Below are 25,301 nucleotides of genomic sequence, written 5' to 3'. Positions count from 1 at the left end.
TGCATGTGTTTTAAGATGTTAAGAAAAGCACGTCTGGATGCGCATGTGTTTTAAAATGTTAAGAAAAGCACGTCTGGATGTGCATGTGTTTTAAGATGTTAAGGAAAGCACGACTGGATGCACATGTGTTTTAAGATGTTAAGAAAAGCAGTCTGGATGTGCATGTGTTTTAAGATGTTAAGAAAAGCACGACTGGATGCGCATGTGTTTTAAGATGTTAAGAAAAGCACGTCTGGATGTGAATGTGTTTTAATAAAATCTTATTTAGAAGTACAACAATCATAAGACAATCATTTTGTTTATCTGTCTCAACTATTTTTCTTTCTTTTTTTTTACTTCTATTTCTTTTGTCCGAGTGAAACGGGAAAAGGAAGAACCTGAAGGCGAAACGTTTGGCGTGGTATAACTGTCGTCTGAAACCCACACAAAAAATAATCATAGATTTTGTGTTAAATAGTTCTTTCAGTATCCGTATCAGCTTTAGGAAAACGATCGGATATTACCAGCACGAGCTAGTTGCTTTGTGAAGGTGCACGTTCTTACAGCGCAAAATGACGTCACTCATTACTCGTGACACGTTTTTATTTATACTACTGAACTAATAAGCCACACCAGAAACGTGCATGTGACACCGACTGCTGTTTGTCTGTTGAGCCAAACAAACCCAAGAATTATGTTCTATCATGCATGACTGCAGAATACGTTTCAACGTAACTGAAACACGTGCGCTTTATTCGAGATAAGCCTCACGAGCAGGTACGTTATTGCACCAATTACACGATCATAAGGAAAATTCGATACCAAGCGGTTTCTACAGTCATTTACAATAGAATCTGCGTCACCACGGTTACACCATTAACAACTATTTCCTCAGGCTTAAAGTTGTCAGTTGCACTCTGAGATCTCAGTGTCTTGTCAGTAGCACATCGATGAAGTATTCATACCCCCGGTGAAATCACTTAAATACAAAAACAATCCCAATTCTCAGAATCCTAACAAATCACTACGTGAAATTCTCGCATAATGCTTATTTTTCTATCAAGAACAGTATAAATATACCACTGAAAAGAGCGCACGCGCAAATAACAGAGGAAGCGAATGAAATTACCTCAATATTCAAACAAAACTCATCGCAAATACAAGATTGATAACTCAGAAGAGTTCATATCAGCATTCGATTTAAGTGCCTTCACTTAAAAAATTTAAAACATAATAAATGAGTGAATTTGTTATTACTCTGCACTGAATAGGTTATCAGAGCCGAACTGAGTTGAAGCAGAAATCTTTCGCTACACACAGAATAAAGAATAACACACTCTTGTGAGCAGAATACGTAAGATTACAGGATGTGGAAGATAAATGTGGACGCGAAAAGTGTTCATGCGCGAAGAACAAAGACAAACAATCAAGTCCACGAAAACTCTTCGATTTGTGACACTTTGACCAAAATAGTGAACACAGTGGACTGTTTGAAATTAAAGTGGAAGAGAGGTCAATGAAATTAAAGCGGTTGTTTTATAAATACAAATTAATTAACAAGATGAACACTTTAATTACAACAAAACTATTGTAGAAAGAGAATTGGAACGGCTCCTGAAGAGGACTAGTTTGTTAAGTTAATTTCTTTTTTCCGAAATCAGATAAAAAAAAAGTCTTTCAAATAAACATCCACACAAAAACCAGCCTTTGATGACAGCGGTAACTCAACCAATCAGAAGTTAGGAAACGTAAAACGTAAGTTAGTTTGCTAATGACGACAGACGTGGAAGAGTAGGATAACATTATGTGTTCTGATATATTTCCAAATTCCAGCTTTTTTTTTTAATTTTGCGTAAAGCTACACGAGGGCTATCTGCGCTAGACGTCCCTAATTTAACAGTGTAAGACTAGAGGGAAGGCAGCTAGTCACCACCACCCACCGCCAACTCTTGGGCTACTCTTTTACCAACTAATAGTAAGGTTGACCGTCACATTATAACGCCCCCACGGCTGGGAGGGCGAGCATGTTTGGTGCGACCGGGATTCGAACCCGCGACCATCAGATTACGAGTCGAACGCCTTAACACGCTTGGCCATGCCAGGCCCAAATAGAAAGAGTTGTTGTAGTTTTGAAGTAAGCACAAAGCTACACAATGGGCTATCTGTGCTCTGCCCACCACGGGTATCGAAACCTGGTTTTTAACGTTGTAAGTCCGCAGACATACCGCTGAGCCACTGGGGGGCCAAATTTCAGCTGCTCAGTTTAATGACTTCTCAGAAACTGTGATTGTATGTTAAGTGAGTTCTTAGAAACACTGATCGTATGCTAAGTTACTTCTCATTGGACCATAGCGTATGTTTAGTGACTTCTCAGAAACTCTGATTGTACATTAAGTGACTTCTCAGAAATGGTTACTATATATTAAGTGACTTTTCAGAGACTCTTTGTATGTATTAAGTGACTGAATGTCATGTTTGTACATTAAGTGACTTTTCAGACACCGTGCGCATACGCTAAGTGAATTCCCAGATGTCGTATGTCTATGTTAAGAGACTTCTCAGAAACCATGTGCATGTTAACTGAATTTCCGATTGTTATGTTTATGTGTGAAATAATGTCTCGGAGACGTGCTCGTATGTTTATGACTTTCTAGATGTCGTGTGTGTATGTTCAGTGACTTCTCACATGTTGTGTTTATATATAACGTATGTTATTTTTCAGAAACCGTGTTCATATGTTTAGTGACTTTCAAGACGTCGTGTGTGTATGTTCAGTGACTGCCCAAAGACCATGTTCGTATGCTAAGTACCCTCCCAGATGTCATGTTTATATAGTAGGTGACTTCCCAGAGACCATGTTCGTATGTTAAGTAACCTCCCAGATGTCATGTTTGTATATTAGGTGACTTCCTGGAGACTGCGTACGCTAGTTGACTTCACAGATATCATGTTTGTATATTAGGTGACTTCCCGGAGACTGTGTATGTTAGTTGATTTCACAGATATCATGTTTGTATATTAGGTGACTTCCCGGAGACTGTGTATGTTAGTTGATTTTACAGATATCATGTTTGTATGATGTCCTACCAGAATATGAAGTGATTATCCACATGTGAATGAAATTAATGGATAGATTAACCATTGTTATTTGTTGTAATATTAATTGTATAGAAACACATTGAGATATAGTTTTATAGCTCTTTGTAAGTACAAATTATATCAGAATTTGCTACATTGCCACTAGGGCCCGTGGCGTTTGAAGCAGAAAGAATATTGGATGGTTTATAAGATTGTCTAGGGCCAGTTGATATACAGTAAATTATGACGAACTCTAAATAGCAATATGTGTTTATGTTCTGGAAAAGGAATTTTCCAGTCAAAGGTGTGACCATCTATTATTTTCCGGGTATTTAGTTTGCTTATTGTTAAGCGCAAAGCTACACAGTGGGCTATCTGTGCTGTATCCATGAAGGGTATCAAAACTCGGTTTCTAGTGTTAGAAGCCTTCAGACTTCCCGTTGAGCCAATGAGGGATATTTTCGGGTATTCTGGTGAAACATGAATCATTTTGGTTTGGCACTATCTGGAAATAATAAACTCTAGGTAGTGCGTTACAGAATTTGTTACACAACCAGTTTCTTCAGTTACTGCCTTTAAAAGTGTCACAGCTGTTAGAAAGGAAGATGCTTCATAAATCTGGAGCCTTGCGTCGCTAGCAGACAGAGGCATGGGATATCTGTAAAGACTGAGCTCTTTGATTGGCTGCTTAAACGTACCTGTGCCCTTCCCTGTATGATCAGGCCTGCCTTGGTTTACTATACGGTGACAGAAGCACCGAGGCTCGCGCGAAAAGAGGTCTCTCCGCAAGACTTACATTATGCTATGTTTAGCGTACGATTTTCTTTGTTTATCTTGCGTTTTTAGTTTCAATGTATTACAGCTAGCGTATAAAATAGCTAATAATATAGTTTTGAAGAGTTATTACTTATTTAGTTCATATTGAAGAAAGAAGAGGAATTTATTTCACGTCAAGAACCCTATTAATATACGGTGTGAATAGGGTAACTTGAAAGGGTGTTGTGTGTAAGCAAAATTCGTAAACCCCTGATTTCTGTTGAGTCTACAAATATCACACAACTTGCTATTAAATACTTGTTCTGAAATCGAACCCATATTTCGGTTTCCGTTTTGATAAAATTGATCGATAAACATTTTTTATTTTACAATTTTCTACTGCTGATAGACTAAAATCAAAGGTGGAAAAAGGTGGAAAACAGAGAGCAGAACTAACCGACTTTTTACAGGTATCTTCAGTTTGAACGAACGAAGTTTGAAATACTTATTTATTTAAAAACACTCTCACCGACACCTGTAGAGAAATCGGTGTTGTCTTAATCTGTCTTACCCATACCTATTGATTTCCCATTCCCTTTGGTGAGTGACAGCAGGTCTTGTTGAAGCGAGTGCTTCAGGAAGTCTCTCTCCGACAGAGGTAACCAGTCTTCAAGTTACCGATATATTCAGCTTCCAAGAGAGCAGAACACTGCTACAGCCGAGGTTAGGGATGTCTGGACTTTCAGGTCGACCTACCGTCCTTCGGCAGCTACAGGAGGGGCAGCTACTGGCACAGCGATCCCGTCGCCACACTTTAGCCAATGTTCTACGGTAAGTCGTAGCTGTTATTACATTATTATTTACTGATTCGCAAACTACACCCGATTTTTAATACGAAACACAATATCTGTTTCTGTAAAAGGTAAAATAATTGGTATTTTTTGAGGGGAGGATCTTATAAAAGATTAAACTAGTCTCTAACCGCCCCGTTAAAATGTTAAATTTTGTTGTCGAGTTGTTTTAGTCTTGTGTTGTTTTGTGTGTTTAATCAGTGACAGTGTCTGTTCATATGTCTATATATATTGCACTAGAAATAACCAGTTTAATGTGGGGTCTGAGGCTGAAGATATGTTATTGTGTTTTCAAATTTTGAGAAGCACTCTTATCGGATTGTTTAAGGTCGTTGGTACCAAAGAGAATTATAAGAGATCGGACAGATTCGGGAAGAGAAGTGGTCATACCTATGGCATCGTTGGTTTCAGATCCGGTGATGGATTTTGACTGGATGTGGCGTCTATTAATAAAGGTTAAGTGTTCGTGTAGGTACTTAAGCGTTGAATTACCTATAATGCCTATGTTAAAAAATAAAAGAATATACTTACATGAATTGGGTTCATGTTCCTCACGTGGAATCAGTTAGTCATCTACATACGAATTCTAATTGTGTCTTTTCAAATGAACCATAACTGTATTTTCCCTACTTGTCTTTCTATTTTCATGCACAGTTCAGAAGTAAATGGAACCATAGTCAAATGATAATGGTTTAAACACATGATATCGTAGAAACTTTTGGTTCCAAAGCATAAGAAAATGAGAGTACATTAATATCAACGAACACTTGTACTATAAACAAATATTAAGTTTCTGTGTATTCATGTTCTGACTTTATAAATATTTTAGTTCATGTCTTTATATTTTTATAACAAACTGATCATCATGTTAAACACACCATGGACCCTAAAACCTGAACGTCTCCCTACATGTACTATATACATTAGAGACCGAAATATATCGCTCTCCAAGGTAACATCTGCATCTATTTTGACACTTGCATCACGCATGAGGCAAGTAGATATCTAAACTCATTGGTAACCAATGTAACACCTGTATCTATTTTGACACTTGCATCACGTATGAGGCAAGCGGATATCCAAGCTCATTGGTAACCAATGTAACATCTGTATCTATTTTTACACTTGCATCACGTATGAGGCAAGCGTATATCTAAACTCATTGGTAACCAATGTAACATCTGTATCTATTTTGACACTTGCATCACGTATGAGGCGTGTAGATATCCAAGCTCATTGGTAACCAAGGTAACATCTGTATATACTTTTACACTTGCATCACGTATGAGGCGTGTAGATATCCAAACTCATTGGTAATCAATGTAACATCTGTATCTATTTTTACACTTGCATCACGTATAAGGCATGTGGATACCCAGGCTCATTGCTAACCAATGTAACATCTGTATCTACTTTTACACTTGCATCACGTATGAGGCGTGTAGATAGATATCCAAGCTCATTGGTAACCAATGTAACATCTGTATCTATTTTTACACTTGCATCACGTATGAGGCATGTGGATACCCAGGCTCATTGCTAACCAAGATAATATCTGTATCTACTTTTACACTTGCAACATATGTGAGGCGTGAGGACATTTACAAAACCTTTTCAGTCTTCAAAAATGTTTTATTTATGGATTTCTATCTCATCTGTAACACTCACGTGTGTAAGGACGGGCTTGTTTGTGTGCAAACGTACAGGGATTTTAGAGCTGTGAAAAGATGTCACATCTTTCAAGAATGTCTGTGATTCTCATTATGTTAGCTCAGAACAAACAGAATATCAGAACCGTGCATTCACCACCTGTAACAGTAAAGGAAAACAAAACTGCTTACAGTCAATATGTGTTTTGTATCCTTACGAGCAAAAAGAAAGTCTCAAAATCGTATGAAAACTAAACGATATGAAAAAATAAGAATTTAACTATTTTGAACTTTTAACCACCTTATAAAGCTTTCTTTACAGGCAATAATAAACAGTTAGAGTATTAATCGTATATACGGAATGAATATCGCAAGATATTTTATTATTTTACATAAAACTAACGAATTTGCAGGTAGATGGAATGTAGAGTGAACTTTGTTTTTATTTCATGTACATTCTTTTTTTTATTGACCAGTATCAGAAACAATTTATATTGATTGATAACTTTTTGAACAAAACAGTTTTGACCCTCAAGCCTGTACGTAAATGACCATTGGCTCATCGCTACGCTTGAGAGCTCGTAACTCTTATAATTGTGAGTTCGATCTCTGCGGTTAGTAAGTATACCGCATGTAGTCCACTGTATAGATTTGCGCTTAGCAAATAAACTATAAGAAAGTTAACTTCAGCGACACCGTCGAAAATAAATTTTAAACTCAATAAATTAAGTTGAATATAATTATTTCAAGTATGAATAATTCACTTCTCTGTACTCTGTCTCAACTTTACTTCATGAATTATTACATTAGTACATGTGAGACGTCTTAAAATAATTAAAGCTTATTGTTTTAAGAGGGCTGATATGGACAAAAAAATTAATAAACACGATGTTAAAGTTCACAATTAATACGATGAATGTATAACAACTAAGCACCGAATCTTCACAGTGTGCAGCACTCGTATAAGTGTTTAATACAGTGAAATACGAAGGGTATAGCGTAATACTATTTTAACAAAAACAAGGATCAAAAGTTATCCTATCACCTCTTGTTAATATGGAAATGGTTAAGCCTATTATAAGCATATTTACATATTTGTTGCAGATGATGGTGTAGAATAGTGGCTTCCCACTGTTTTGCTTGGATTACCATCTCTAGCATCACACACACATAGCTACAGTACATAAATCACACTGAAATATCTAACCTTTCAGGGATCCAAACCTAGTATCCCCTTACCCTGTTTGACATACCCAAGGAAGGCATTCTCAGGCTGGATGGAGCTAAGCCTAGCATACACTTACCCTGTTTAGCATACCCAAGGGAGTCACCCTTAGGCTGAAAGAAGCTAAGCCTAGCCTCTAATACACCCACTGAGGTGCATCAGAATCGTACTGTACTTTCAAACTTTATTAGTTTGGTACAGGTTAAATCAGGTCAGCTGTGACTCACATTTTGACCTTTTTGTAACCATAAACCTACGTCTTTCCGACTCCACATGTTTTGTATTAATAGTGTTTTGATTACTGTTTGTAATCATGTTCCTAGCTGGATTGAATCTTGTTTCAGATCTATGACGTAATCATTTCCGTGAAATATTGCAGAGCTTCAGTTCCAGCAAATTCTAAAAGACGTCAAGTAGAAGTTCTAATAACGCTCATTCTAGTGCTCATCTCTCTGGAAGGTTGAAAGTTAGGATTCAAGTATATCAGGTAGAGCCGTTATTCAAGTGATGGGACAGAAAAAGATACAGCTAACTCGGAAGAAAGTAGTAAATCAGTAAACGTAAGTGATGTTGTTCCTCATTAAAGAAAGGAAAGATTCATTTGAGCCAGAAGAAGATGAACATAAAGCGTCGCCATAGAGACAGAAGCAGCGATGTGATAACCAAGCTGCTGGCGACATGTCTTTGATTCCACAATTTCTTTGTTGTAAATAAAACTGTTTTTCAAGCATCGTTGTCAGATGTCTCCGTACAGCGTCGCTTCTGTACAAACTTTTGTTATTTAGGCTGGTATGGAGTTGTATTCAGTGTGGTACAAGTCGGATGGAAACTGATCCGGTGTATGGAGGGTTGAGATAATAAAACTTTATGATTAGAATATGAAAACGTATGAATTAAAATGTTCAAGTTTAGTGAACTAATAATGATAATAATAATAATAATGGAATTTGAAGCTACAACTTACTTAGTAATAGGAAAAACAGACTTGAATTGTTCAAAACAACTGGTATAAGGGGCTTCATTTGTTTTAAAAGGTTTTTTCATTTTTATATCATGTGTGTATCAAGGGGTGATGTTATGCTTGTATCAAGTGAGGTCATGTCATGCTTGTAACAAGTGGGGTCATGTCATGCTTGTATCAAGTGAGGTTATGTCATGCTTGTAACAAGTGGGGTTATATCATGCTTGTATGAAGCGGGGTTATGTTATGCTTGTATCAAGTGAGGTTACGTCATGCTTGTATGAAGCGGGGTTATGTTATGCTTGTATCAAGTGAGGTTATGTCATGCTTGTATGAAGCGGGGTTATGTTATGCTTGTATCAAGTGAGGTTATGTCATGCTTGTATGAAGCGGGGTTATGTTATGCTTGTATCAAGTGAGGTTATGTCATGCTTGTATGAAGCGGGGTTATGTTATGCTTGTATCAAGTGAGGTTATGTCATGCTTGTATGAAGCGGGGTTATGTTATGCTTGTATCAAGTGAGGTTATGTCATGCTTGTATGAAGCGGGGTTATGTTATGCTTGTATCAAGTGAGGTTATATCATGCTTGTATGAAGCGGGGTTATATTATGCTTATATAAAGTGGAGTTATGTCATATTTGAATTAAGAGGGGTATGTCATGTTTGTATCAAGTGAGGTTATGTCATGCTTGTATGAAGCGGGGTTATGTTATGCTTGTATCAAGTGAGGTTATGTCATGCTTGTATGAAGCGGGGTTATGTCATGCTTGTATGAAGCGGGGTTATGTTATGCTTGTATCAAGTGAGGTTATGTCATGCTTGTATGAAGCGGGGTTATGTTATGCTTGTATCAAGTGAGGTTATATCATGCTTGTATGAAGCGGGGTTATGTTATGCTTGTATCAAGTGAGGTTATATCATGCTTGTATGAAGCGGGGTTATGTTATGCTTATATAAAGTGGAGTTATGTCATATTTGAATTAAGAGGGGTATGTCATGTTTGTATCAAGTGAGGTTATGTTATGCTTGTATGAAGCAGGGGTTATGTTATGTTTGTATCAAGTGAGGTTATGTCATGCTTGTATGAAGCATGTTATGCTTGTATCAAGTGAGGTTATGTCATGCTTGTATGAAGCGGAGTTATGTTATGCTTGTATCAAGTGAGGTTATGTCATGCTTGTATGAAGCGGGGTTATGTTATGCTTGTATCAAGTGAGGTTATATCATGCTTGTATGAAGCGGGGTTATATTATGCTTATATAAAGTGGAGTTATGTCATATTTGAATTAAGAGGGGTATGTCATGTTTGTATCAAATGGGGTTATGTCATGCTTGTATCAAGGGGATAATGTTATGCTTATACCAAATGGAATGAATATTTTTCGTAACCCCCACAAGAGCAAAAGTTAATCAGATCTTAGTGAATTGATTTGTATATGGAGACGTGTTTCTAAACAGAAATAAAGATCTTTCGAGTTTCCAAAAAGTGCTGTCTTTGATAGTGTTTCTCGAGAAATAGTTCAGGAAACGTTATATTATAATGTCAGAAATAGTTCAGGAAACGTTATATTACAATGTCAGAAATAGTTCAGGAAACGTTATATTATAATGTCAGAAATAGTTCAAGAAACGTTATATTATAATGTCAGAAATATTTCACGAAACGTTATATTACAATGTCAGAAATATTTCACAAAACGTTATATTATAATGTCAGAAATAGTTCAGGAAACGTTATATTACAATGTCAGAAATAGTTCAGGAAACGTTATATTACAATGTCAGAAATAGTTCAGGAAACGTTATATTATAATGTCAGAAATATTTCACGAAACGTTATATTACAATGTCAGAAATATTTCATTATATTATAATGTCAGAAATAGTTCAGGAAACGTTATATTACAATGTCAGAAATAGTTCAGGAAACGTTATATTACAATGTCAGAAATAGTTCAGGAAACGTTATATTATAATGTCAGAAATAGTTCAGGAAACGTTATATTATAATGTCAGAAATAGTTCAGGAAACGTTGTATTACAATGTCAGAAATAGTTCAGGAAACGTTATATTACAATGTCAGAAATAGTTGAGGAAACGTTATATTACAATGTCAGAAATATTTCACGAAACGTTATATAACAATGTCAGAAATATTTCACAGAACGTTATGTTACAATGTCAGAAATATTTCACGAAACGTTATATTACAATGTCAGAAATATTTCACAAAACGTTATATTACAATGTCAGAAATAGTTCAGGAAACGTTATATTACAATGTCAGAAATATTTCAGGAAACGTTATATTACAATGTCAGAAATATTTCACAAAACGTTATATTATAATGTCAGAAATAGTTCAGGAAACGTTATATTATAATGTCAGAAATATTTCACAAAACGTTATATTATAATGTCAGAAATAGTTCAGGAAACGTTATATTACAATGTCAGAAATAGTTCAGGAAACGTTATATTACAATGTCAGAAATAGTTCAGGAAACGTTATATTATAATGTCAGAAATAGTTCAGGAAACGTTATATTATAATGTCAGAAATAGTTCAGGAAACGTTATATTACAATGTCAGAAATAGTTCAGGAAACGTTATATTATAATGTCAGAAATATTTCACAAAACGTTATATTATAATGTCAGAAATAGTTCAGGAAACGTTATATTACAATGTCAGAAATATTTCAGGAAACGTTATATTACAATGTCAGAAATAGTTCAGGAAACGTTATATTATAATGTCAGAAATATTTCACAAAACGTTATATTATAATGTCAGAAATAGTTCAGGAAACGTTATATTACAATGTCAGAAATAGTTCAGGAAACGTTATATTATAATGTCAGAAATATTTCACAAAACGTTATATTACAATGTCAGAAATAGTTCAGGAAACGTTATATTACAATGTCAGAAATATTTCACGAAACGTTATATTACAATGTCAGAAATATTTCACGAAACGTTATATTATAATGTCAGAAATAGTTCAGAAAACGTTATATTATAATGTCAGAAATAGTTCAGGAAACGTTATATTATAATGTCAGAAATAGTTCAGGAAACGTTATATTACAATGTCAGAAATATTTCACAAAACGTTATGTTACAATGTCAGAAATATTTCACGAAACGTTATATTACAATGTCAGAAATATTTCACAAAACGTTATATTATAATGTCAGAAATAGTTCAGGAAACGTTATATTATAATGTCAGAAATAGTTCAGGAAACGTTATATTACAATGTCAGAAATAGTTCAGGAAACGTTATATTACAATGTCAGAAATATTTCACAAAACGTTATATTACAATGTCAGAAATATTTCACGAAACGTTATATTACAATGTCAGAAATATTTCACGAAACGTTATATTATAATGTCAGAAATAGTTCAGGAAACGTTATATTATAATGTGAGAAATAGTTCAGGAAACGTTATATTATAATGTCAGAAATAGTTCAGGAAACGTTATATTACAATGTCAGAAATATTTCAGGAAACGTTATATTACAATGTCAGAAATAGTTCAGGAAACGTTATATTACAATGTCAGAAATATTTCACAAAACGTTATATTACAATGTCAGAAATATTTCACGAAACGTTATATCACAATGTCAGAAATATTTCACGAAACGTTATATTACAATGTCAGAAATATTTCACGAAACGTTATATTACAATGTCAGAAATAGTTCAGGAAACGTTATATTACAATGTCAGAAATAGTTCAGGAAACGTTATATTACAATGTCAGAAATATTTCAGGAAACGTTATATTACAATGTCAGAAATAGTTCACGAAACGTTATATTACAATGTCAGAACTAGAGACTTGGTGTTACAGTTTAAAGTTGTATACAAAACTATATTTAAACACGGGTTATGTTTACTATTTACACACATATAAATATACACCTCCTTCTTACTCAGTGTAGCTGTGTGATGTAAGTCATAGCTATTCCTAAGTTTCTCAGATTAAAAATAAAATCATGTCAGTGAAACCACATACACGTCAAGGGAAATAAATTCAGTATTTAATTTATAGTCGCGAATATGCAGAAAACAAACTGTTCTTTAGCAATCACGTAGTTGTTTAAGACTAAAATTTCAAGTACTTGATGAGAGAATATGTTAAGAGTTTGGAAGGCCCAAATAACATTTTAATATAAGTTTTTTATCGGAGGAAGGGTTTGTAATATATGCTGTGGTTTCGATAAAGACAATGAGAGATCTTATTATATTAATTCATCTCGCTGTCGTGCACTAACTTAAAAACATGAAATATATATATATATACATATTAATATATAATAATAATATATTATTATTTTATATTAGTGTAGTATGATTCATGTAATTCTTCGTGATGCATATATTTACATATTTATAATTATGTGATAATTATCCATATACAAGATTAATCAATAAAACTATTAGCCAGGTAATGCCAAACATGAGGTTTATTCTTCCTTCATTTCAAGAATTCTGATTGGGGATTTAGTTAACTGCTAATCAGAAACAACCAGCTGACGACCTTAACTAAAGCAATAAATGTATTCGTCAAAGCTATAACATCAGTGATAAGTCTGAGAAATTATAATGGACTTACATTATGATTTTAAATAGTTTAATACCAAACATTAATATAAGCATTAACTTTGTCTTTGAAAATGCTGTGTTACCTATCTGATTATAAGGTCTTTCACTACACTTACATATATTGCACTCAAATCCAATTCCACAGTTTTGTTGATTTGTTTCTGAATTTCGCGCACAGCTGCATGAGGGCTATCTGTGCTAGCCGTCCCTAATTTAGCAGGGTAAGACTAGAGGAAAGGCAGCTAGTCATCACCACCCACCGCCAACTCTTGGGCTACTCTTTTACCAACGAATAGTGGGATTGACCGTCACATTATAACGTCCCCACGGCTGGGAGGGCGAGCATGTTTGGTGTGATGGGAATTCGAAACCGCGACCCTCAGATTACGAGTCGAACGTTTTAACCACTTGGCCATTTAAAGAAGTGAGTCATATATTTAGACAATATAAATGTATTGAATGTACTGTTACACAAAATGACCCCAGCGAACTTATACCGCTAGAAACCGTGTTTCGGTAACCGTGCAGGGCATAGCACAGATAGCCCATCGTATTGATTTGTGCTTAATTCCCAAAAAGTAAGCACAAAATATTAAAATATTATTAAATATAATCAAAACTTTTAGTAAACTTAAAAAATGTTAAAGATGTCAGACAAATAATACGGTTATTGATCATACTGATAACACTACGTAACAAAATTTTTATTTTTTCTTGTTCCTGGGCAGAAAGTGTTATTTCCTAGTTGCTTATGCCTAAAGTAAATGGAAAAGACTTACTTTTCTCTTCAAACTTTGCTTTTGTGATCTAATTAATGAAATTTTCAAATTTACCCATTTTCCAGAACATTCCAGGTAGATTCAGTGCTGAGTAGCTGATAGAGAATTTTGTCAAACTTTTTAGAATGTTGTGAAACTTACGAAAATTTTCAAGAACGTTTAGAATTTTCTAGAACTTTCCATAGTAATATATATACAGGGGCTCACCACTCACCACTTCCGTTTAGTTCTAGCTGCCCTCGTGAACACATAAACCTATCTTATTTTATCAAAGATGACATCAAAAAGCTGCAAGCATTCTCCACACGCATTATGCTATGTATGTGACCAATTTATCAAGATAAGAGCGAAAAAGTACTTTGTGACAGCTTCTGCTGAAATGTGTGAAGCCTACAAGGTATATTTCAACATGCCTGTCGGGGATCAAGACAAACCCTGGGCACCTCATTTTACCTGCAAACACTGCAGAAAAACTCTAGAAGGTAAGACGAACAATTTTTGCTTGCTTGAATAATAAGATTTTATTATACAAATTTTAGACCTTTTAAAATTTAGATATCTTTTAATATATTTTTTAAAAATTTCGAATAATATAGAAAAAGATCACATATCAAATATTTTACATGAACCTCTTACACATTAGTTGTGAATGAAATAAATTTATTCTTCATAATAACAATTTTATTTTGCTGTTTTGCAGGATGGTACAGAGGGGAAAAGAGAGCCATGAAGTTTGTTATTACAAGAATTCGGCGTGAACCCATTGACCTCTCAAACAATAGCTACTTCTGCATGGTGGACCCTTCCAAACGTCGGACTAACAAGAATGCATCTACTATCATGTATCCGGACCTTCCAGCATCCATCGCCCCAGTGCCACACTGCCCTGAGCTCCCTGTACCCACTCCACCAGAGAGAAAGCAGCCATCCTCAGAAGAGAGCAGCAAATCAGAAGAAGAGGTAAACGTTGAAGATCAAGATTAGAATTTCAAAGGTGCAGCTGGTGAGAGAAACCTATACTACCACAACCAAAGAGACCTCAATGACTTGATCAGAGATCTTGGACTAACAAAGTCGAATGCCGAGCTTTTGACATCTAGGCTCAAGGAGTGGGATTGTTAGATGAAAGTGTGCAAGTCGCATGTCAGAGGAAGCGTCACTGACATTTTTCAAGCTTCTTCACTCGTCAAGATGGGCTTTGCTTTTGCCACAATGTATCCGTTCTGTGCGAGGCAACTGGACTTGCCTGTAACTCGAACGAGTGGCGCCTCTTCATTGATAGCTCATCCAGAAGCATAAAAGCAGTGCTGCTCCATAACGGGAATAAGTATCCGTCTATTCCCGTGGCTAATACTGTGCACCTCAAAAGGAATACAACAGCGTCAACACCTTGTTAGAAGCCTTGAAGTATGATAAATATGGCTCGGAGGTTATCAGATACTTCAAAATGGTGGTATTACTGATGAATTTCCAAGAAGGTTTTACCAAGTTTCCCTGTCAACTGTGCCTTTGGGACAGCAGGGACACCGCAGCGCACTACAATGGACCGAGTTCTCTGTGGGGAGGCACAATGTCAAGTGTGAGCCACTAGTTGACCTCCAGAAGGTTTTGTTATCACCATTGCACATAAAATTGAGTCTTATGAAACAATTTGTCACAGCTCTTGATAAGGAGTCTGCGGCCTTCAAGTACCTTCGAGACTTCTTCCCTAAGCTGTCTGAGACAAAGGTCAAAGCTGGCGTCTTCGTTGGACCACAAATAAAGAAGATCCTGGAATGCACAGAATTTCCCCAAACGCTCAGTAGGAAAGAAAAAGCATGTCGCAATGGTTCGGGACTTCTTGGACAATCACAAGGCCAAAGATTACGTGGAACTGGTTGAGGCAATGGTGAAGAACTACGGTAAATCTTGATTCGTATGTTGTTTTATTCAGACTTTTATGCAAATGTGCAAATATACCATTATTGCTTAAGAACTTTTTATCTCTTGAATGATTATTAGAAACGTATCCGAAACGGAAAATACGGTTCGATATTACTGAATAATATGATTCTTGGGCTTCTCTTTCACCAACGAATAGTGGGATTGACTGACAAATTATAACCCCTCACAGCTGAAAGGGCAAACACGTATGGTGAGACGGGGATGAAAACCCGTGACTTTTCTTCCTTATTGGGTACCCTCAATTTGTTTTAACACAGAATACTTAATAGTAAAATATTTGAAGACAACAACAAACTAGAACAGTTATAGTGAAGTCCGATAAACGATTGTTTGTATTGAATTTTGCGCAAAGCTACATAAGGGCTATCTGCGCTAGCAGCCCCTTGTTTAGCAGTGTAAGACTAGAGGGAAAGCAGCTAAGCATCACCATCCACTGTTAACTCTTTGGCTACTCTTTTACTAACGAATAGTGGGATTCACCGTCACATTATAACGCACCCATGGCTGAAAGGGCAAACATGTTTGGTGTAACGCGGATTCTAACTCTTGTCCCTTGGACTACAAGTGGAGTGTCTTAACCATCTGGCCATGCCGGGCCCCGATAAACGAAATGGCACTGTTACTTTCACAATAAATAAATAATTTTAAAATAAATTTAATGACGATTTGTTTGTTTGTTTGTTTTTGAATTTCGCGCAAAGCTACTCGAGGGCTATCCGTGTTAGCCATCCATAATTTAGCAGTGTAAGACTAGAGGGAAGGCAGCTAGTCATCACTATCCACCGTCAACTCTTAGGCTACTCTTTTACCAACGAATAGTGGGATTGAGCGTCACATTGTAATGCCCCATGGCTGAAAGGGCAAGCATGTTTGATGCGACAGGGATTCAAACCTGCGACCTTAAAATTACGAGTCCGAGTGCTTAACCACCTGGCCATGCCGGGCCCCTATAAGGTGAAGTGTACCACAAAGGACTTCAATTTTGTTAAATTATTTTGAAAAATATTTAAAAACATTTGATTAACCAATTAATTCAACGTGTTAGTATGATTTAATATTACGTATGTACGCTTTAATAAAGAGTTTAAAAACAGGAAACTGTCTTTCCGGACATCTCGTAGATTACATTGTAGGGATAAAGTACAAACTCCTAAACAATTAAAGTGGAACATTCTAAAGCAACCTTTTTTCATATTGTTGTCAATTAATGGCAAAACACACTGCTGGCCAAAATCTTTAGGCCAATGAACATAAAGAAAATATATGCATTTTGCGTTGTTAGACTTAACCACTTATTTAAGTAGAGCTTCGAAAGATGAAAATAAGAAAAGGGAAAATAAAAATAGAAAACTCTCTCAACGTGCCATCGCTGGTGAGATTGGGCGTAGTAAAACTGCTGTTGCAAATTTCTTGAAACCCTGAGGGATACGGAACGAGAATTTAAAGTGTTCGGCCCAATACAATTTCGCCAACGTTGAGCAGGAGGATTCGACGGGTTGTCCGGCAAGATACCAGCCGATTGTCGAACCAGATTAAGGCCCTTACGGACGTAGAATGCAGCTCAAGTACAACAAGACGGAATCTACGCCTTCAAAGGCCGCGTCTCCTTCCACACCAGGAAACAGCTCGGTTATACTTTGCTGAGAAGTACCAAACATGGGACGTAGCAAAGTGGTTTTGTTTTCTAATGAGAAAACATTTAACCTGGATGGTCCAGATGGCTTCCAACGTTACTGGCACGATAAGGATATCCTACCGGATATATTTTCTACATGACACAGCGGAGGAGGTTCCCTCATAATCTGGAGTGCCTTCTCCTTCCATGGAACAATAGAACTTCAGGTTATATAGGGACATCAAACAGCAGCTGGCTACATTGGCATGTTGGAGAGAGCATCCTTTATTGACTGAAGACCCTCGCTTGTTTGGAAATGACTGGATCTTTCAGCAGTACAATGCTGCAATCCACAATGCCCGCAGGACAAAGGACTTTTTCACGGCGAATAACTTGATTCTTTTGGACCATTCATCGTGTTCACTCGAACTGAATCCCATTGAAAATGTTTGGGGGTGGGTGGCAAGAGAAGTCTATAGAAATGGACGTCAATTCCAAACAGTGCATGATCTTCGTGAAGCCATCTTCACAACTTGGAATAACATTCCAGCCAGCCTTCTGCAAACGCTAATATCGACCATGCAAAAGCGAATGTTTGAAGTTATTCGCAATGACGGCCGTGCAACTCACGACTGAGACTGTTGGGCATTTCCTACCCTGTTTAGGACGTCTTTTTGGCATAGTCTTAAACTCTTGACCAACTAGTATTTAGGCGAATTTCATAGTGTTCACATTTTCTCTATTAAATGATAAAAAGTTTATTAATTTTATTTTCCCTTTTCTTATTTTCATCTTTCGAAGCTCTACTCAAATAAGTGGTTGAGTCTAACAACGCAAAATGCATATTTTTTCTTTATGTTCATTGGCCTAAGATTTTGGCCATCAGTGTATGTGTTTTATTACTTCAACTGGTATAACCTGTAAATTAATAACATTACTCTACTCTAAATAAACTGTTTTTCCAGGTACATTTTGATTTCAATAAAAGTTTATATTTTATTATATGATATTAAAATGTGTTTGTTTTAATGTACGAAAGACATATATTTCATGACGCACACATATCATATAAACTTCAGGTCTCCCCATATTCAACACAATATTTCCGGCCTTAATCTAAGACATCCCACCTTTTACGATCACTATTTTGATTTTCTTTCGATTAGTAGTTTAATAGCCGTAGTAATAACCAGTCATGAAAGTACAGCATAATAGTAGACAATATTAATGTTAATTATGTGTTTCACATAACTGTGGATTGTTATTTTAATGTTTCCTAACATGAACTTATTCCAGTAATTAAACTTATATATAATTAGTAAAGTAGTTTAGAAAATATGCTAATTAAGTGTTTATAAGATCAGGTCTGTTTACCTTAATAAGGTAAAAACCACAAAAGTGTTAATAATATTCATGTATAATAATGAGAGCGAGAGGAATGATAATGAACAAAGTTTGATTTTTAATTTTTTAATGAAACTAAAAGACAGTAACGCGTTTTCTCTATTTTCATTATGAAGGAATCTTCCTCTTTTAAAATTCCTCTTCGTAACGCACAGCCTCGTATTCAACATTAGCTAACTAACCAGAAGAGATTACTTTCGATATTACAAAACTGTGTTGGCCTTCTCATAGTTGTGTTTACGGTTGATATCATTAAATTATGGCTGAATTTATTCATGACCGTGCGCATCTAAATAGACGCCTGTCACAGAAACTATTGAAAATATTAATGAAAGTAATAACACCAGAACAAACTAGATCTACCAACAATTATGTAGAATAATTTCCCTCAAATATTTAAAGTTTCGAGTGGAAAAATATCTCAACTTTTGAGGTATTGCGAAGTGTATCCCATGTGTAAAGTGCTTGTGAAACAAGATGGTGCAGAGAAGATTCAATAACGCTTGAAATTTATATCTTATTTCTTTCTTTTTCTTTGAACAATCTAATTTTAAGAAGAATTGTTTGTTTGTCTTTGAATTTCGCGCAAAGCTACTCGAGGGCTATCTGTGTTAGCTGTCCCTAATTTAGCAGTGTAAGAATATTAAAAGGGTATAAAGAACAGTAGCTTGTATTAATGTGATACGTTTTAAAAGTGCATAAAGAACAGTCGCTTGTATTAGTGTGATACGTATTAAAAGGGTGTAAATAGTGGCTTGAATTAATGTGATACGTAATAAAATGCTACAAATAACAGTGACATGTGATAATTTGACACGTAATACAATGGTATAAATGACAAGGAATATAAATATAAAACAGAAAACACACACGTGATAAAGATGTTTGTTTTTCCCTCACTTATAACCATTTGGTTTCCGTTCCTTAACTTTGTTTATTCTCCCGTCATTCGTTCTTAACTACTGTTCGACGTTTGTGTGTTTTCCTATTTCTGATAGTCTGTTTTTTCTTTACCTTTCTACGTTCCTATAGATCTTTCTTCATTTATATCAGAACCTCTGCTTCTGTTTCCCTGGTTTTTTAGTGTCATTCTTTGTTTGTTCTAACCCGATTTCCTTACTGCACGTCTCTAGAAACTCTGTATAAATAACACCATTTCCACTACTTAATATTTTCTTTCATTCCGTTTCTGTTTAATATCATCCTCTTCAGTTGCTCTTGTGACGCCATTTATCGAATTTCTATTAGCATTCTTTGGAACTATTTTTTGCCCTCTGTGTGCATAGACCAGTATATGGTGTTCATTCACGTTTCTTGATCTCCATGTGCGTATCGTTATCTGTTTATGTTCAGCAGTAAAGAAAGTTTGTTTTTGTTTGTTGAATTTCGCACAAAGCTACTCGAGGGTTGTCTGCGCTGTCCATTCCCAAATTAGTAGTGTAAGACTAGAGGAAAGGCAGTTAGTCATCACCACCCACCGCCAATTCTTGGGCTACTCTTTTACCAACGAATAGTGGGATTCATCGTCACATTATAACGCTATCACGGCTGAGAGACCCTCAGATTACGAATCGAGTGCCTTAACTACCTGGTCATGCCGAGCCACAGGTAGAGAAAAAGAACGTCTCCAAACATAAGATAATACTCATAAGAGCCACTGGACAAACAAAGTATCAGTAACTACGGCTGCAACAAGTACTCAAGTGTAGAAACAAGTGGTAGAATCGAGTCTTCTACTTAAGTTTTCAAGGGCTATAAATAAACGTAATTTGTCTTATTTGTTTGTTTCGGATGTTCGCGTAGAGTTACACAAGGACTATATGCGTTAGCCGTCCTCGATAAGAGAAGTGCAGAACAACACCCATGGGCAGTTTTGGGCCATTGTAATTGATAGTTGCACTTCGCCATCACTGTTATAACGCATTCATGTTTCGAAAGTGTGGAGCGTAATGTTACGCCAATGGAGTCTTGGATTCATAGTTTCATACGCTAAACACTAGGCTATACTCAAACGGAAAACATTTTTCAACAAAACCGTGCATTACTTAAACTAGCGTTTTCCAAATTTTGTCTTCTTTTAATAAACATAGCTTCCTATTACTCCTCCTTTTTCAAATAAGTGGAAGACTGAATTAATTGATGAGATGTAATACACATTAAAATACTACATGTGTTGCAGTAATTACTTATTATTTCCATTGATGGGATATGTATTAACACGCTTAATTTTTCATCATTTCACTGTCGATTCTACCCTAATCGTTTGTGGTTTGTTTTGTTTTGAATTTCGCACAAAGCTACTCGAGGGCTATCTGCACTAGCCGTCCCTAATTTAGCAATGTAAGACTAGAGGAAAGGCAGCTAGTCATCACCACTCATCACCAACTCTTGGGCTACTCTTTTACCAATGAATAGTGGGATTGACTATCACATTATAACGCCCCAACGGCTGGAAATGCGAGCATTTTTGGTGTGACGGTGATTCGAACCCGCGACCCTCAGATTACGAGTCGAATGCCTTAACCACCTGGTCATGCCGGGCCCTCGCTTGTATCACTTCAGGAGATCATTCGTGCCTTACACTTTGGGAAGCGCCATCTTAAACAAATAAACAAGAAAAATTTTAAAATCTTGTATTTCCTCTTTTGCCCCTCAGTGGCACAGCAGCGTGTTTGCGGACTTAGAACACTAGAAACTGGGTTTCGATACCCGTGTTGGGCAGAACACAGATAGTTTATTGTTATAGCTTTATGTTTAATTAGAAACAAACAAATTTTCTCTTTTAGGGTTAAATGTTTCGGAATGTGCCATATTTCCGTCATCTCCTCCACGCGGAGATTTATTGAAGTGTCCTCTTGGTGTCTCTTAACTTGCCTCTATCTCATACGATATCTAAGCCTAAAGTAAACATACGTGGGTTACTATTTATTCTAATATAGTTTGTTTAAACTGGTTTAGAAGTTAGTTCGACTTAGTGCGGCAAACGTTCAGTACGTTTATTTCCACAGAAACAAACTAAACGATCATACGGAACCCAAGCTACTATTGAAATGACCGTATGAAAAGAAAATTATTAGACTGTCACGACATAAAGAAGCAATAGTACTGATATTATATTAGGAAAAAAAACACCTTGAAACGTTGAAGTGTAATTTCCTGTCCTTATGATGTTTTAATAACAAAGTATTAGAAGAATCAGACGCACTAACATATTCGTAATGAAAAGTGTAATAACACAGAGTGACAGAGACAGCAGTTTTTGCGGTCGGTATTCAATACCCATATTTGATATAATTTCAGAACCAAGTAAACTTTTGATGAACAGTACACTTTCTTTTAGGACAAAAACATTTGGAAGTAAATTATCCCTGAGGTTTCCAATTACAGGAATGTTCTGATAACGTTATCATACAACTGACAAAACACGTGAAACCGCCATATTTAAAACAGAAACCTGAAGGAATGATTGTGTATAAAGAACAGAGAAGTAGAGAACATCTGGTCTTTAAGACCTAAAATCCAACAAGGAAAACATGTCGTGTTTAAGCCACAGAACACATGAAATGCACTTTTGTAGCCACTTTTATACATGCCGTAATGGAAACACATATACACGAGTTACAACCAATGTGTTGTGACAACTAAATGGTATGTTTGTCATTAGTGAGATATATTATTATGGAAAATACAAGTGCGACCACGTTTTGAAACACACTAGTGGCCCGGCTTGGCCAGGTGGTTAAGGTTAGGGCGCTTGACTCATAATCTGATGATCGCGGGTTCGAGTCCCCGTCACACCAAACAAGTTCGTCCTTTCAGTCGTGAGTGAGTTATAATGTAACAGTCAACCCCCTATTCGTTGGTGAAACAGTAGCCCAAGAGATGACGGTGGGTGATGATGACTAGCTGCTTTCTCTCTGGTCTTATACTGTTAAATCAGGGACAACTAGTGCAAATAGTCCTCGTTTAGCTTGAGCGAAACTCATAAAACAAAACCAACACACTAGTATTTTGTATAAGAGTCTTTTGGGTTACACAGAACATTTCACCTTGCTTTCATGATGCCTTACAGCTTATCAGCGTACGATTGTGAAATGTTCTTGAAAATGCCCTTAACAATGTCTATAATTCAGCAAGTTTTCGTTTGTTTACCTCATGATTCCAGCCTTTAAATATGCCTATGTTTCAAGAGTGTTCATATCAGCACTAGATGCCTTCCCTTGCATCTACCAATTAAAAATTAGGAACGACCAAAACATGTAAAAGCTACCAAGAAAATGATACGTAAAGAACGAAGGCACTAGAATTATAGAAGAAAAAGAGTTTCTTATTTAGTTCGTGTTTTGTTTGTTATTATGCACAAAGCTACACAAAGGGCTATCTGTGTTCTGCTCACCAAAGGTATCGAAACCCGATTTTCAGCAGTACGAGTTCGCAGACATACCATTGTGCCACTGGGGGCTCCAGATGTATTCTTAATGTTCCATATTTCACCAGGTAAATTTCGAGGTAGTCTGGTGTTAGACACATGAACAAAAATATACTAAAGTCACTGAAAAAGGTTGTAGTTTATTTAACGCCACCAACCACTCATCCATTCTCTAGTACCCAACGTTGATTTAAAGAACAGTTATGAACCTTAAATTACTCATGAAACTTAACAAAGGACTCAACAAATGCTTCAAGTCAATACTACCTGTTTCAGTCTGGAATACCACCATTAAGACCAGGAAACATTTCTATCTCCCATCAAATTTCACCCACCTACATATCAATAAGTCACTTTTGTTTTTATAAAACCTTGTTCCGAAGTACAATATTTTTTGTAAGCCGGTCTGTGAATCCGAGAGTTCATGGTTTGCGTTTCGTTGCTATAAAATAGCATTCCCACTTTAGGACTGCAGGTGTATTAGGAGAATGATGGTCAAAACCTACTATTCAATAAGATTTGTTTGTTTTGGAATTTCGCACAAAGCTACTCGAGGGCTATCATCTGCGCTAGCCGTCCCTAATTCAGCAGTGTAAGACTGGAGGGAAGGCAGCTAGTCATCACCACCAACCGCCAACTCTTGGGCTACTCTTTTACCAACGAATAGTGGGATTGACCGTCACATTATACGCCCCCACGGCTGGGAGGGCGAGCATGTTTAGCGCGACGCGGGCGCGAACCCGCGACCCTCGGATTACGAGTCGCACGCCTTACGCGCTTGGCCATGCCGGGCCAGACTGACAGAATAGCCGCACATAGGGCATTGCTTATTGTACCTTAATGTACAGAAGATCGTCGTTATAATTATGGGGACCGTCTTACTACACCCTTCTTTAGCAGATTCAAGATACTGCTAAAGTATAAAAGTATGTTTTAAAATTATTGAGATTAGTAATTAAATATCCTTGTTGTTAGAGTAACTATAGCGTAATAAAACGTTTAAGAAAAATCTTCAATTGAAGGTCTGAGTTGAGAAAATAATTTTACGGTAAAAGATGGATTTGTAGCAATAATAAAAATTATTTTGCAAAAAACCTAACTTATTAGATACTTGATTTGTAAAACATGCAATTGCATTATTAAATTTATCAATGTTGATCGAAGGCTTTGATTATTGATTTTATGCGTTCGTAAAATGGTTTATTCCATGGAATATCACATGACGTGGTTATCAGTTCTCGTCTGTTTTCTTTTGAGGAAATTCCTGGTGGACGGAACAATTAATTAATCATATGCATTATCCTAAAACATTAAAGGTTATCGATTATTGTAAAATATTTGTTGACAATAATAATAATTCATACTATGTTCGACAGTAATTCGTGTACGCTGAATCCGAAAATGATATCCAACTTTTTCATCACGTACAGATTTGTCCATAAAACACACACACGTTTACATTAATGAATCATTTTCATTGAAATCGGGTCACACTTTCTTATGCGTAAAATGTTAACAACCACTAGCTGTGGGTTTCTCTCGACCAATCGCGTCTCGAGAATCTTATCGATCGTTCTAGAACCCACGAGAAACACATCGCTCGTATATAACGGTTAACAGGTCACATTAATGTCATTTCTGATTATTATTTGTTTGTGCGTGGACTTTAATATAATTTTTTTCTCTTCAATATTATTTATTCGTCGTTATGACAACAAGAAGTTGTCTATATGATCCAAATATATTGTGCTATATTTGTGATGATTTTTGTTGTTTTGATATCTGATCTAAGAAATAATTCATTTTTCTTCCCGGTCTGTTTAAAATTCTTACGTGATAGACAGAAATAAATATCATATTCGAAGTCTCTGTAGATAAATTATGGAAAATCCGTTATTAAAACCAAACAACTTTTATGAAGTTTAAATTCGCAGGCCTGTGTTATTAGCGGTGACCGATGTTTGATACTCACGATAGCACAAGCTCATGAAACACAAATT

General features: G+C 36.1%; 1 protein-coding gene across 1 annotated transcript in view; it reads left to right on the top strand.

Moving 5' to 3' along the window:
- The first annotated feature begins 3,803 nt into the window (after positions 1-3,803).
- LOC143257201 (3',5'-cyclic-AMP phosphodiesterase, isoforms N/G-like) overlaps positions 3,804-25,301 on the top strand; it is a 425,601-nt gene continuing 404,103 nt past the window's right edge. The window contains exon 1 of the mRNA XM_076515579.1: positions 3,804-4,644. Coding sequence (XP_076371694.1) covers positions 4,544-4,644 — 101 coding nt within the window. The 5' untranslated portion in view covers positions 3,804-4,543. The remainder of the gene's footprint in view (positions 4,645-25,301) is intronic.

Source organism: Tachypleus tridentatus, chromosome 7, assembly GCF_004210375.1.
Source record: "Tachypleus tridentatus isolate NWPU-2018 chromosome 7, ASM421037v1, whole genome shotgun sequence".
In the NCBI taxonomy this organism is placed as follows: Eukaryota; Metazoa; Arthropoda; class Merostomata; order Xiphosura; family Limulidae; genus Tachypleus; species Tachypleus tridentatus.
The sequence above is the reverse complement of the archived record's forward strand: the minus strand, read 5'-3'. Positions and strand labels throughout refer to the sequence as shown.